The following is a 15,686-nucleotide window of genomic DNA, read 5'->3' as shown; positions in this document are numbered from 1 at the left end:
CCCCCACTAAATAGCTCATACCGAATGACATGTGATAAGTATTTATACTTTCCATATTTGGAACTGAAATTCTAGACTCAGGTTATAGTTAATTCCTTTATTTTCTCTTTGGAACTGTCTTAGTAAAGAACTGTGGGCATTAGGTTACATAAAAGCAACTCAGCATATGTTGTCTGAGAAAATACTGAATCTCAAAGAATTATATAATACAAAGAATGATTGTTATGGTTATCCAAGATTTCAGTTTGTCTTTTAACTGCTAATTCAATTGTAAGAACTTCATCATGTGCCATGATTTTTTTTAGGGTAACCATGACATGGCCAGAGAGCTCTATCAGAGTTTGCTGACTCAGGTTGCTTCAGAACACTTCTACTTCTGGCTGAATAGTTTGAAGGAGTTCTCACATGCAGAACAGTGTCTCACTGGGTTGCAAGAAGAGAATTACAGTTCAGCACTTTCTTGCATTGCTGAGTCTTTAAAATTCTACCACAAAGGGATTGCATCCTTAACAGTAAGTCCTCTTAATTCTCCTTTGGTGATGATGACATGTGTGAGAATGGCCCCCCTTTCTTTTTATTATCCTATTTTAACTACCTTGAAACATCTGACATTATATATGTATATATATATTTAATAGTCTTTTAATGACTTTTGTGGTATGTGTATTTAATGAGGTTTGGCAGTAATTAAAAAAGTACTCGGTTGACAGACAGAAGGCCCTGTCTTTACTTTTCTTAGTCTTTACTCTGCCATTAACAAATTGTAACCTAAGCAGGTTTTTGAACCTCAGACCATCTCCTTTTGAAATGGAGTTCTTTTCTTTAATTATTACTATTTAAACATTTTAAAAATATATTTTTATTGATTTTAGAGAGGAAGGGAGAGGGAGAGAGAGATAGAAACACCAATGATGAGAGAAAATCATTGATCAGCTGCTTTCTGCATGCCCTCTACGGGGGATCGAGTCTGCAACCCGGGCACGTGCCCTTGACCAGAATTGAACCCAGGACCCTTCATTCCGCAGGCTGATGCTCTAACCATTGAGCAACTGGTTAGGGTGAACTGGAGTTCTTTTATTCAACAGACTATAAGCACTTGCTCCGTTTTAAAAAGATTTATTTGTAGTCTTTTCATTTGGCAAGTGTGGATCTGACACTAGCTGTCTGTCTTTGTAACTGAGAGAACATGAACATGGGCCGCCCTTTATACTCCCTGACACATGAGTGGTCTAACCTGAGATAGTACAGCTATGAGGATTATGCTTTTTACCTGCTTCAACCAAACTAAACAGGAGAAGTTCAAAATTCTCTGCTTACGGGGATCCGATAGCAATGTTGGATTTCTAATTTTCCAACACAGTGATTAATGAGAGACTCACCTTGTTTCTCAGGAATAAAAATTGAAAAAAGTGTTTGTATTTATTTTCTGTGGTATGTAACAAGTTACCACAAATTTAGTGGCTTAAAGCAGCACCTGTTTAGTGTTTTAGTTTCCATGAGTCAGAAGTCTAGGTATGGCTTAACTCATGTTGTCACAAAGTTCCAACCAAGGTGTCAGCCAGGGCCAGTCTTAATGAGGCTCACAGAGGCTTAGGGTCCTCTTCTGAACTCATGTAGTTGTTGGTAGAGTTTATTTCCTCACAGTTCTAGAACCTGTGGAAGCTTTGAGGCCAACAGGAGAATTGCTCACCTCCAACACCCTTTTCATGGTCTCACCAGATTAGGGGAAATCCATCCAGAATGATCTCCCTTTTCAGTAATATGAACTTACTTCATTAGGGACCTAAATTACATCCTCAAAATTCATTCATTACCTTTGCCATATTTCATTAGGAAGAAGCAAGTTACAGGTTCCACCCACACTCAGAGAGGGGTGATTACACATGGTGTGGATACCACGGTACCGGGGGTGTGACTCAAGCCATTTTAGTATTCCGCCTGCAGTGGTGGAATTTTAATTTATTTTGATTTTTCTCTTTATTAATTATTGAATAGGTATAACATCTACATGTTTTTATGTGGGGTATATAAAAAAATATAACATATCCCAGTTTAGGAAATAGGGCATTATCATTGCCTTTAAAATTTGTGTATTGCACCATTTTGCTGCCATATTTATTTTGTCTTAAATATATCTTTTTTTCCCCCCAGGCTGCCAGTACACCACTGAATCCTTTAAGTTTTCAGTGTGAATTTGTAAAACTCAGGATTGACCTTCTGCAAGCCTTCTCTCAACTTATCTGTACTTGTAACAGTCTAAAGACAAGTCCCCCTCCTGCAATCGCCACAACAATCGCCATGACTTTAGGAAATGAACTTCAGAGGTGTGGTCGCATCTCTAATCAGGCATGTGTCAGCCTATTTTCAGTGTAGTTTTTGTTTACACTTTAGAAGTTTTTGAGGTTAGTTGTGAGATGAAAAATCCTGAAATTTATAAATCAGTGGTCTGACTCATGGACATTCAATATGAAATGCTTATTAACTCATCTGTCTTGCCAAAAATAGACTGATGTCTTATTAGAATGACAAAGTGATTAATGACATCTCACTTAAAGCTACATATTTATATAAAGAAAAAGGACATAAATTTTAAAGAAACTTTGGGGTGTCAATAACTATATTAACTTTTTTAGTAGAACTTAAAAGAAGCTAAAAATGCAAAACTTTTTGTTTCCATACATCAGATATACATTACCATAATCTTGTGCACATTTGTATTTTTATTTGCCTTCTGTTAATTTTATTTAACAAGATTTATAAAAATGAATGGAATGAAAATGAGTTAAAGTATTTTTTACATATTTTTGTTTGACTTTTGATTTTTGTGTTTATACAATAATGATAGCATGTTTATCATAATTAATATTTTTCCTTCTTCGTAGATGAAACAATCTATGGAAGAATTCCGAAGCCTTGCTTCCCGATATGGGGATCTTTATCAGGCATCTTTTGATGCTGATTCGGCAACTTTGAGGAATGTAGAGCTGTATCCTAAACTTGCCCCGATATATCTTGTTCTTTTGAAGTATTCTTTTAAACATAAATACTTGTTTAAACATAAATACTGGTATGCTTGACTAATATATTAGATAAGCCTATAAATTTATTACAATTAATAATTTCTACTTTGAAATCTAGTATAAGCAATATAATTTTACTTTTTGACTTAAACCAGGCTTTTTAAATAAGCGGTGACTCAATGGTGGTCTTTCTCCACCTCTAGGAAAACAGGTTGCAAACATAACACAGATCGAATCACAGAGCCTGTTGCTTGGTCCCCCTCCCTCACCTCATTTGAAGTATCCTTCCTGATAAAGAATTTGAGAATCACTATTTCAGACACCATATATTCCTTAAAAGAAAAAAAATAAAGCCCCAGACTATTTGAGTCGATAATATATGGTTACCTTCATTAAAAATACGATCCTCACCTTGACTTATTTAATATTCAAATATTATAAAGTCTGTAGTAGATTTCTTTATTTTTAGGTATAACCTTAACATTAATCCAGACAGCAGCAGAGCTGTTTACTGATGTCTCACGCAATAGAAGCTCTTATTTTAGATCCAGAATCTGCAAGGTATTTCTAATAATACTTTACATTAAATAATGCTTTCAACTATGCTATCTAACCTAATCATCACAACAGTGTTTTAGAAGAGGAATTGTAGAAAAACACAAAACAAATAGAGGAAGAATTTCTCCAGCATTTGCCTAAGATCACATAGCTAGTGATGAAACCTGGATTTTCTGACTGTTGTTTACTTACCTCCTGCCTCCCGTTTTCCCAACATTGACTTGGCAAATTAACTGGGAAAAATTCATTGAATTTGAACATTTTCTTCTTACATATTGTAACTAAACTTTGGTATGAAAAATTAAGTTAGCCCTAGCTGGTTTGGCTCAGTGGAGAAAGCGTCAGCCTGCGGACTGAAGGGTCCCAGGTTTGATTCTGCTCAAGGGCACATGCTCAGGCTGTGGGCTTGATCTCTAGTGGGGGGCATGCAGGAGGCAGCTGATCAATGATTTTCTTTCATCATAGATGTTTCTGTCTCTCTCCCTTTCCCTTCCTCTTTGAAATCAATTAAAAAATATATTTTTTTAATTAAGTTAATAATATAACTAAACTTGTACTTGAAATTTTTTTCTTTGGGTTTCCCAAACAAAAAGTATTCCTGTTTTTGCTTTGTTAGAAATTATTCTTCCCTCCCCCATTAACTAATTAATTTTTCAAAATCCTATATAATAAAAGGCTAATATGCTAAGTGTCCAACTGTTCATTCAACCGTTTGACCAGTCGCTATGACACGCACTGACCACCAGGGGGCAGATGCTCTGACTGGTAGGTTAGCTGCTGCTGGGGCCCAGCTGATTGGGACTGGGCGAGATGGGCTGGACACACCCTGGAGCCCTCCTGGCTGGCCCCGATAAGGAGTGGGCAAGATGGCCCAATCGGGACTGGGTGAGATGGGCCGGACATGCCCTGGAGCCCTCTGACGGTCCCTCCCTGGCTGGCCAACCTCCCATGGTCCCTCCCCGGCCAGCCGCCCTGATCACCCCAATCAGGACTGGGCGAGACAGGCCAGACACTCCATGGACGAATCCGTGCACCCGGCCGGTTTTGGCCCGATGCCCACAGGCCAGGCTGAGGGACTCCACCAGCCTCTAGTATTTTTATAAAAGAATGACCATTGGTTTTTCCTACGATAATATTCTATTTTGGAATATGAATTTTTAACTATAATTTTCAATCTCGTAAGACCTATGATTCCAAGATCAACTTCCTCCACAAAGAGAATATAATGGGCAATGCATTTTTTTGTTTTGTTTTTTTTGTTAATCTTCACCCAAGGACATTTTCCCCATTGATTTTTAGAGAGAGTGGAAAGGAAGGAAGGAGGCCGGGGAGAGAGAGAGAAACATTGATTGGTTGCCTCTCACAGGGAATCAAACCTATAACTCTTCAACGTAAGGACTGATGCTCTAACCACTTGGCACTCCACTCCAGGGCTCAATAACGCATTTTAAATTTCTGTACCCTAAAGCAGTAGTTGCCAACTGGTGGTCTGCAGACCACTGGTGGTCTGTGAGGTCTGAAAGGTTGGCAACCACTGCCCTAAAGTGTTGACTCACATTTCTTTACAGGGCAATACCAAGTTCCTTGTCTTCTCTTTTAAAGTACTACCTACTCTCAGATTACGCTACTTGGTAAAATTTTCCCCACTCATCTGATCCATTTTAATATTTTGGTAACATGCTAACCTTTACTTATTTTTCTACTTATCCTTACCTTATCTATGTTTATTTTCCCTAGTTTGCAATGTTTGGCTTGCTTTTTTTTAAATTTTTATTTACTTATATATTTATTTTTAAAACAAGCTTCTCCCTTTAAAATTTGAAGATGTTCTTAAACTGCCATAATTTTCAGTTTTTGCCAACTAGTTGATACTTCATGCTCACATCATTTCTCATTGTGCAATACTCATTTAACTGCTTACAACACATGTCATTGTACTGTTGGTCGACATAATAGAAATTAATATTTTTCTTGCTTAACTTTTAACAGAGAGATAGGCACATTGTCAGTGGGGATGGGGTGAAGGGAGTTACCTAGCCAGCTCGCACATGCTGCTCTCTGACCCTCCCCCCTTCCTAACACTTTTCTTCACTCTTCTCCATCACCTTTCATCCTTCAAACCCATTCCCCTAATCTTTGTCCTTCATAATAATGAAAAACTGGAAAAGAAAGCATGTATCTTGAGGGAAAGTTCTTTGAGTTTTATTTGCAATAGTGTGTAATTGCAAGGAGTAGATTCCTTCTAAAACTTCTCTTCTTGGTAGTATATATTTTGTGCTTTCCAAGTAAAGAGAAACCTATTGCTGAAAAGAACCTCAAGGGAGTGAGGCATGACATTGATATTTCACTGAATTTTTTACAGAAATCTGTGTATTTCTTTCACAGCCTAGCAGGGTTGGGGAGGTGAGGGGAGATCTTGTTTCATTCAACTCTGTATCTCTAGCAGCTAACATAATACTTATGCCAGTGTATCAGTAAATGTGGGATAGGATGGGGAGATGTTTATAATCATGAATGTTATTATCTACCTTATATCAACTTTTCAGGATTACCAGGAAAAAATATTTTTAAATGCTTGTGCATTTCATTTTTCTATTCTAGCTTCTTATTCAGTCTGTCATGATTCCTTTACACTTAACCTTTACTTCTACAGCCTAGAAAATAAGGGGATGACTAGGGACAAGGTTTATACTACCTAACAACCAAAGTGATTGAGTGAAGTCAAATCGAGGTTTGAATTCCAGCTTGTCACTTACTGGTTACATGAGACTGAAGGCAAATTACTTAACTTCTCCAAGCCTCAGTTTCCTCATCTATAAAATGGAAATAACAGCGGGTACTTCATTATTTTAAAGATTAAATGAGAATGTGTGGAAAGTGCCTGATGCATTGAGACATTAAAATTGTTACTGTTGTGGTTTTAATCGATATTGATTTTAACTTCAGTTCCCAGGAATATGGATCTATAGGAGCAGCCCATGCTGATAGTGAATATGAGAGAAGAATGATGTCTGTATATAATCATGTCTTGGAGGAGGTGGAATCACTCAATCGGAAATATACCCCTGTTTCTTATATGGTAAGTGGCATTTGTTTTATTGAGTTTTTATTATGTGCAAGTGGTTTTCACTCATCTCTGGCACTTACTGTGTGACTTCAACCTCTCTGTGCCTGTTTCCCTTTGTGACTGTTTTGTAGCCGGGTTACTATAGTACCCGCCTCACAGCATTGTTATGAGGATGAAATGAGATGATTCATGAAAGCACGTGGCACTTCTGTAGCTGCTGCATACCAGTAGTCACATTAACATGTCAAATCTGCTCTACCAGAATGCAGATACAACTTTTTTTTTAACAAGTTAACTGAAGTTGCAGCTGTTCTCAACCCTGGGTATTACATTAGAATCACTTTGAAAACTTTTTCACCAGGTGGGGGAAGTTTTCTGTCATTATTTCTTCAAATAGGTTTTCAATATCTTGCCCTCTCTCTTCTTCTGGTACCCCTATAATTCTGATGTTGGTACGCTTGAAGTTGTCCCAGAGGCTCCTTACACTATCTTCATATTTTTGGAATCTCTTTTTTTTTTTCTTTTTCAGTTGGGTATTTTTTGTTTCTTTGTATTTCAAATCTTTGACTTGATTTTTGGGATTCTCTTGTCTGCTGTTGGATCTCCGTAGATTATTCTTTATTTCAGTCAGTGTATGCTTAATTTCTAGTTGGTCCTTTTTCATGTCCTCCATGGTCTCACTATACTTATTGAGGGACTCATTAAATTTATCGGCGGTTTCCATAAAATTCTTGAAAAACCTTATAAACGTGGCCTTGAGCTCTATATCCAGTCTTTTGCTTTCCTCCATTTCTGCCATTTGTGACCTGTTTCTTTGTCTCCGCATTTTGGCTGCTTCCCTGTGTTGATAGAGTGGCTTTGTGTGCTAGGTGTCCTGTAGGGCCCAGTGGCTCAGCCTCCCCAGTTACCTGAGGTGGACACTCTTGGTGCACCCCCTTGTGGGCTTTGTGCACAGTCTTGTTGTAGCTATGCCTTGGTTGTTGTAGGATCACTGGGAGGAATTGACCTCCAGGGCAATTGGCAGTGAGAATCAGCTGTGTCTGCAGTGGGAGAACTTCTGTGCTGGAGACACCCTTCTGGGGCAAGACTTGCTTCAGTGGGGCTTTGGTGCTCACTGAGACTACACCCTGAGTGTGTCCCTTATGGCTCTGAGGAGTTGTGATCTGGATGGTTCCCCTCTGACCACTGGGTACAGTGGCTCTTGGATCTAAGGAGGTGCTAATTTAGCCTCTGCCTGAGGTTACAGAGCAGGAACTACGAAGAGAACTGCAGATTCCCCTTCCTTTTTTTTTTTGGAGTTTGGAAGTGCCCTGATGATGCTCAGCTGTGTAGCAATGCAAGCTGCTGTGGGGCCTTGGGCCTTCTCTTGGAAGCTCTGGGTCTATCTGGCCCGGCTGCGGTTAGGTAATTACAGGTTGCAAATGGCCGGGGCATTCATATGCAAAAGCCTCTGGCGCAGCCTGGGCGGGGCGGGGTCTCAAGAAATCAAAGGGCGGAGAAAGCAGCTATGGCGGAGCCTCAGCCCTGCCCTAAGGAGTCAGGAGTCCCAGTGTCCCGGCAATGGCTGCAAGCACCTCTGAGGGAAAGCCGCTCTCAAGCTCGCCTGCTGCCAGACAGTCCAGTATCTCCCCATATGAGTCCTGGGTCCCCAGAGACTTCCCGGAACCGGATTTCAGAGCCGTCAGGAGCTTGTGTCTCCCTCCGGATTCAAAAAGACAGCCGCGTCCTCAGGTGCCAGACCCTTTCCGCACTCGAGCCCCCGTACCTCTGCACTCCACCTCTGCAGCTCCTCCCGCTCGCAGTGTGCTTTTCTTTCCTTCTAGTTGTAGAGTTTACACTCAGCCAGCCCTCCTGTAGTTCTGGATGATGTCCACCTTGTGTTTTTGATGCATTTATCGATTGTTGTGGGAAGCAGCAATTTCCCGGTGTTTATCTATGCCGCCATCTTAGTTTCTCCAGGTTCTGAAAACTTTTTTAAAAAATGCATCAGTATTCAGGCCCCACCCCAGAGCAGTTAACTGTATCAGTGCAGTCGAGGCCTGGGCATTCGTATTTTTCGAAGCTCCCAGGTGATTCTGTCATGCCACCAGGGTTGAGAACCACTGGCCACTTGAGACAGAAAGAACTGGGCTTGTTATCTGACTGGCACTAAATCAGTTCCTGCGAGGTGATGCCTTTGATACTTTTTAGTATACTTGTCCAATTTCGTCTGCTGAATCTGCTGCCTTTGGCACTGTTGAGCACTCGCTCTTTATTTAGTCTTGTCCCCTGACTTCCCAGCCACAGAACAGATGGAGACACTCTCACCCAAATTCTCTCCTCTATGTCTGGCCTGTCTCCAGTGTCTTAATTAGCTCAGGCTCCTGTAGCAGAATACTATAGACTTGGTGGCTTAAACATTTATTTCTCACAGTTTGGGAAGCTGGAAAGTCTAGGACAGGGGTGGGCAAACTTTTTGACTCGAGGGCCACAATGGGTTCTTAAACTGGACCGGAGGGCCGGAACAAAAGCATGGATGGAGTGTTTGTGTGAACTAATATAAATTCAAAGTAAACATCATTACATAAAAGGGTACGGTCTTTTTGTTTGTTTGTTTTATTCATTTCAAACGGGCCGGATCCAGCCCGCGGGCCGTAGTTTGCCCACGGCTGGTCTAGGATCACTTTTTTTTTTAAATATATATTTTACTGATTTTTTTACAGACAGGAAGGGAGAGAGATAGAGAGTTAGAAACATCAATGAGAGAGAAACATCGATCAGCTGCCTCCTGCACACTCCCTACTGGGGATGTGCCCGAAACCAAGGTACATACCCTTGACTGGAATCGAACCTGGGACCTTTGAGTCCACAGGCCGACGCTCTATCCACAGCCAAACCGGTCAGGGCTAGGATCACTTTTTTAACAAGTTAACTGGTAAGGGCCCTTTTGCTGGCTTGCAAATTGGCTCTTTCTTACTGTGTCCGCACATGTTCTGCAGAGCTCTGGTCTCTCTCTTTTTATAAGGACACTAATTCCATTATAGGGGGCACATCCTCATGACCTCCTCTAAACCTAGTTACCTTCGAGAGGCCCCATCTCCAGATACCAACACATGAGAGTTAGGGCTTTTCCATATGAAGCTGGAGAAGACACACACATTCAGTCCATAACACCCTGTCTTTGGACTTTACTCCTTGGAGAACTTTTGCCCTGCCCACACATCAGATATTTCATGTAGCTCTCTTCTGGTTCCTGCTCTTCCTGTTCTGTACTCTTACCATTTATCAAGTATTTTAGAAGAAATTGGCAGGATGCATTGTTAAAGGGTTAGGTTAGATATTAAGGACAGATATACAGCTTTCCACATAAGGTCATCAGTACATATTTGCTGATTCGAACTAACACGGGTTTGACACTGAGATTGGTTGCTAAGAGAGATTGTAAAAATTATCTTTAAAGTAAACACACGCATCTCTGAGACATTCATTATTTCATATTTCCTCTAAGCTGCACCCTAAGAAGTTAAGTAGATACCAAACAGTACTTCAGTTTAATGGAATTGAACCCACTGAATATAATGGAAAGAAGGGGAAATTTCTGCTCAGTAGGCGACAGTACAGAGAAAAGTTCTAGGTTCAAATCCCTCCTCTGCCACTCAGCAGGTCTGTGATTTTAAACAAATTACTAAAATCCTTTCCTATGATATGGAAAAAAAAAAATCTACCTCATAGAGTTACTGTGAACATTAAATGAAATAATGTGTATTGCCTAGCACAGTACCTGGCATAGTGCATAAGGAGTGATTAGTAAATGTTCATTTTCTTCTCTCCACGTTGTATTTTATAGCTTTAATATTATCTGAACCCCAAATTCAGCTCCACAGGTGTTTATTGGGTCCTAGGAATAGAAAAATGACCAAGACACAGGATCGTCCTTCGAGTTGCCTGTAGTCTAATAAGAAATGAAGATTTTATAAACAAACCTGTGTGTATGCAGAAATAGAGCTCTTCCCGAGGTACAGATGTAGCACAAAAGAGAAAGTAATGCATGTCACAGGATAGGTGAGTGGGTTAAGGGTGTAACTCAGAAGATGTGTTTGCATATGAGGTTTACAGGGAGATGAGGGTAGAGAATTTCAGGCGGAGGACAACACGTTTGAAAGCAGAGGCGTGAAATAGCATGTGTCTTCTGGGAACAGTTTGCTACTGTTGTTACAGCAGAGTGTACATGTGGGGGCTGGAGAGATAGGCAGAGGCCAGGTGACAAAAGGCTTTGAACACAGTGTTAGGGAGTTTGGACTTTATCCTATAGGCACTGGGGGGTTTTTTAGGAATTTTTAATGGGTAGAGGAAAGAAGTGGTTAAGATTGTACTTTATTGTTCTGTAGGCACAGAACATGTAATGGCTGTTCTGTGGTTACAAGGCTTCTCTCATAATCCAAGGTAAGGGCCTAATGAATAGGAATTAGAATGAGAAGAACAGATACATAAGAAAGATACTTAGGGGCAGTATTTTCAAGGCTTGGGTTTTTGTGTTGTGTGTGTGTGTGTTTATTAAATGTGAGAGGATGGAGACATGGCCTCCAGGTTCCCAAGTTACCAAGTGCACAAGTGGTTGATCCTTCACTGAGACAGAGAATATAAAGGGATGGTGGAAGAAGGTGAAGGTTTCATTTTTAACCTGTGGCTGTTTTACAGGCAGTTGGAAAATAGGTCTAGTGTTGGAAGGAGTCGGGCTGGAATGCATGTAAGATGGTTTTGAACGTAGAGGTTCTTAAAGTCACGGGAGTAGAGAAAATTGCCTCTTAGGAACATATGGACTAACGAGAGTGTCAACATTTAAGGAAGAAACAAAGGAAGAGAATCTTAGGAAAGAAGATGGAGAGAGGGAGAATCAGAAAAAGTGAGGACAGGGGCCATAAGTGGAATTCCTTGGAAAAAGAGACTTATCAGGTGTCACAGTATTGCAAAAAGTACAAAGGCTGAAAAGTATTGGATTTGGCAATGAAGGGTGTTGGTTTAGGAACCATGATATGTGACTTCACACCTCCAGACTGTTAACTTTAATAGTAAATTGCTACTAATGTACCTGGGGAGGTGTGTCCGGGGGGCTGGTGGCCTCAGAGGCAGTCCTGCTTTCCCAATGGGGGTTGTAAAATCTGAATTTCTTCTTATAAAAGGGAGACCGGTGCCTTTTTGCCCGGGAACAGCCTGAGGTCACTTGGGGTCCTCTGAGTCCCTCCTTTAAAGATGTTTCTCTCCTGAAACACAATTGTGACATCAAAGGTTCCACCACAAGTAGAATGTCCCTGCAAATGCTTCCCAGGTTCCTTGCAGGAAGATGGACAGTGATGTTTCAGCAGTTAAACCTGAAGAAATAGGCCCGATGTCTTTAAATCTGAGTTATTATTCTCTCAAGTAATTGACCTGGCATTTGTATTACTGCTAGTCTGTTGGGTACAAAATATTCAGTAGTCTGAACCCAGTGACAAGTAGTTTCTTCTGGCTTTCTGCCTCATTGCCCAACTCTTAAAAAATGTTTACAGGGTAGGCAACTAGGTGACAGTTTACTTGAAAGCAGGAGCTTAGACGGACAGACAGCATAGTGTATAGTGGAGTGGTTTTCAACCTGTGGTACTTTGGAGGTACCACTCAGAGGGGAGTAGACTGAGGCAGGGATGGTAGACCAAGTTGGAATGGTTCTGGGTGCCCCAAAGATTAAGTGTTCTGATAGTGCTGTAACTTTTTTTCTCCTCCTATTGTTTGCAAATCATTGGTGAAGTGGAACAAAAATCACTGAACTAAGTAAGGATTAGGCAATCTTGGTTCTAGTTCCAGCTTGTTCCATTAGCTGTCTAGATGACCCATGTCGTCATCAGAATTGAGATGATCTTTATCTGTGAAGCTTTTTGAAGGGTATCCTTTAAGAAGAAGAAAAAAAAAGATTAAAAATATGAATAAAATGGCAATAAATACATAGCTATCAACATTTAAATCTAAAAATCAAAATAAAGAACAAGAAATCTGATGAACAAAATAAACTGATGAATAAAATAGAACCAGAAACATGGAACAGACTGACGAATCTCAGAGGGGGAAAGGGGGTGCAGAAGAGATTAACTAAAGAACATAGGCATATGTGCATTACTTAGGACACAGACAATCGGGTGGTGAAGGACTGGGGCAGAACGGGAACTGGATTGAGGGAGGTAATGAGGAGAAAGTAGGGGATATCTGTAATATTCTCAGCAATAAAGAATTTTTTAAAATTGGGATGATCTTTAAATAGCTTTGATGGTTTCATGGGTATATGGTTACCTGCATGCCCATCAAGTGGTATATGTTAAATATGTACAGCTTTTTGTATGTCATTGTGTATCAATAGAGTGGTTTTAAATTAAATAAATAATCTTGGAACTCTTAAATTCTGGTTCTATGATCCTTTTCACTAAGACTCAAAGCATTTATTAAAGTTTCATAATTCCCTAGAGTTGGACTATATAGTCATTCTTAATCTGAATTCCAGTAAGCTTTCACCATTACTCTCTCCCTGAGGCCTCATGGCCATAGGGTCAGGGAAGCTGCCTAGTGGGGATGGGTTGACAGAATGAGGCAACTCTAAGCCGAAGTTCCACATGGGATTAGTGTCAGCCCCGGGATGTCAATATACTGCTCCAGCTTCTTTACCATGTACTCTTTATCATACTTTGCCAAACTTTATCAAACTGGCAGTTACTCTGTAGTTTAGTGTCATAATATGTCTACTAGCTGGAAGCTCTTTAGAAATGCACAGTTTACATATTGCTTGCCTTGAGCAATGTGGATTTTCTCTCTTCTCTCATTTGTTTTTTATCGAATGTACTCCTTTACAATAAAGTATAAATCTGTAATTGTACTCCTTAACGTGAGTTACTTGGGAAATGTGCACAGTTCGTGGGTTGTTGTATTTTTTTACTATTTCTTGATTGGTGGTGTTATTGTTGTTTTTGTAATAATTTATGTGAGCATTTGTAGTTTTTAAACTTCTCCTGAAAGTACCATTTGTTGATGAAATTTTGAAATTCATTTTTATTTGATTCTATTTCTTTCCCCTCCAGCATACAGCATGCCTCTGCAATGCCATCATTGCTTTGCTGAAAGTTCCTCTTTCATTTCAGAGGTATTTTTTCCAGAAACTGCAATCCACCAGCATTAAGGTAATATCGGAAGAATGATAAGGTTAATATAGATTTAAAGCTCAGTTATTACCTACAGATTAAGCGGGACATAGCTCTGCTTCAGGAGCTTACCTTTGGTTTTTTTGTTTTTTGGGTTTTTTTTAATTAAATCTTTATTGTTCAGATTATTACATTTGTTCCTCTTCCCCCCTACCTTTGGTTTTGATAAAACTTATGCTCTTTAGTTATAAGCCTTTCCTGCCTTTACCAACTGGTTTGGTGAAGAAAATGGATACCTGTCAGTACCAAATGCAGTGAGACAGGTGTTTGGCTACCGGGAGCTCTGTACCTTGGCTCCCTACTCCAAGAATAAGTCGAGTGGTTTTCATCATAGTAGCCTACAAGGATCTTGAGCTGAGTCCACCTCTGGTCAGCCTATTCAGACCCAACTTCAAATGAAACAGGTCCAGTATGACATCACCAGTCCTACCTCAAAAGCACTTTTATCTTTGAATAACAAGCTTTGGGGACCTGGCCAATTAATAGAATTAGTATTTTAAAATATTTAAACTACTCAGAATTCAAAAGCTGTTCTTGTTCAAGGAATGGAATTGTTGGGAATGGGGGAAATCGTCACTTCTGAGAGATTACTTGGATAATCCCTGTCAGTAAAAATGTCTAGTATGTTTTGGCATCGGTCCAAATGCTTTTGATTGCAAATAACAAAGTAGGCTATGACAAATGACCTGGTTAATAAGGAAAATGTATTATATAGATAAGTCCTAAGGTAGTAGGTCTCCAGAGTTGATTAGTTCAGTGGTTCAACAGCATTATAAAAAACAATTTTTTCCATCTTTTCCATGTTTTTAAAGAAAAATTACTCTAATGAGAGGTTAAAAATGTCATTTGGTTTATTTGTGGAAGTTGACTTTTATACCATGGTGACTTGGTTATGTTTGTAATCCTAGAATTTTAAATTCATTTGCATTTGAATTTAGTCCATTTAAAATTATCTAAAACCAAAGAGACAGCTGCTGGACATGAAAATTTACGTAGTGGATTTCCCTACTAGAATTGGTTCGTTATCAAAGAAGTGCCTCCCCACAAAAATTGGGAGAGCAGTACCTCTACTATTCTCTCTTACCCTCAAACAGTGCTGGGGCTTGGGGTTAAAAAAACAAATGGGTATTTAAAAGGAGACATTAGAAATAAGGAACTCTTGACTTTAAAGGTACATCTATCTGGTTGTCGCAGCATAGTCAGGTTGTATGTGTGTGGGTCAGGGGGAAGAAGGGTAAGAAACATTTTAACCCATAACCAGCAATTAGCAGACATGTTTGTTGGAAGGAGGCTTGCTCTTGGTTGTTAGTGTTTATTTGATGTTGTTGTTCCAGCTTGCTCTGTCGCCATCCCCCCGGAACCCTGCAGAGCCCATCGCTGTCCAGAATAACCAGCAGCTGGCGCTGAAGGTGGAGGGAGTGGTTCAGCATGGATCTAAACCAGGACTGTTTCGCAAAATTCAGTCTGTCTGTCTGAATGTTTCTTCTACGCTACAAAGTAAATCTGGACAAGAGTACAAGGTAATTTACAAAAGAGGCAGAATTGTGATGCGATTTTAGGTGATGGAAGTTTTCCCATGTTTTTCATGGGTAAGTAGATTGCAGTTCTACCTCCCCAGCGATCAGATGGACATGAGTTAAAAGCACATATTGGGGTGTGAGCGGTTGATAACAACACTTCTCTTTTTCCTGCCTGAGCATTTGATAGATGGAGATCAGACTATGAGTGTTATTACTGTTAAAGCCAGGGAGGAACCCCGCTCAGGTGCCTGGCGGCAAGGACTTCTAGCCCTGTACCTCTGACATGAATTTTCCCATCTAGCTTCAGCCAATACACACAAAGCCT

The 15,686-nt window shown here is 40.0% G+C and overlaps 1 protein-coding gene across 1 annotated transcript in view; it reads left to right on the top strand.

Annotated features, from left to right (window-relative positions):
- INTS7 (integrator complex subunit 7) overlaps nucleotides 1–15,686 on the top strand; it is a 45,269-nt gene that overhangs the window by 25,236 nt on the left and 4,347 nt on the right. Inside the window, exons 13-19 of the mRNA XM_036344125.1 lie at nucleotides 306–512; nucleotides 2,152–2,346; nucleotides 2,883–2,986; nucleotides 3,513–3,581; nucleotides 6,525–6,657; nucleotides 13,722–13,820; nucleotides 15,176–15,361. Of these exons, the coding sequence (XP_036200018.1) occupies nucleotides 306–512; nucleotides 2,152–2,346; nucleotides 2,883–2,986; nucleotides 3,513–3,581; nucleotides 6,525–6,657; nucleotides 13,722–13,820; nucleotides 15,176–15,361 (993 nt within the window). The remainder of the gene's footprint in view (nucleotides 1–305; nucleotides 513–2,151; nucleotides 2,347–2,882; nucleotides 2,987–3,512; nucleotides 3,582–6,524; nucleotides 6,658–13,721; nucleotides 13,821–15,175; nucleotides 15,362–15,686) is intronic.

The sequence above is a fragment of the Myotis myotis genome, unplaced genomic scaffold (assembly GCF_014108235.1).
Source record: "Myotis myotis isolate mMyoMyo1 unplaced genomic scaffold, mMyoMyo1.p scaffold_m19_p_18, whole genome shotgun sequence".
NCBI classification, from domain to species: Eukaryota; Metazoa; Chordata; class Mammalia; order Chiroptera; family Vespertilionidae; genus Myotis; species Myotis myotis.
The sequence above is the reverse complement of the archived record's forward strand: the minus strand, read 5'-3'. Positions and strand labels throughout refer to the sequence as shown.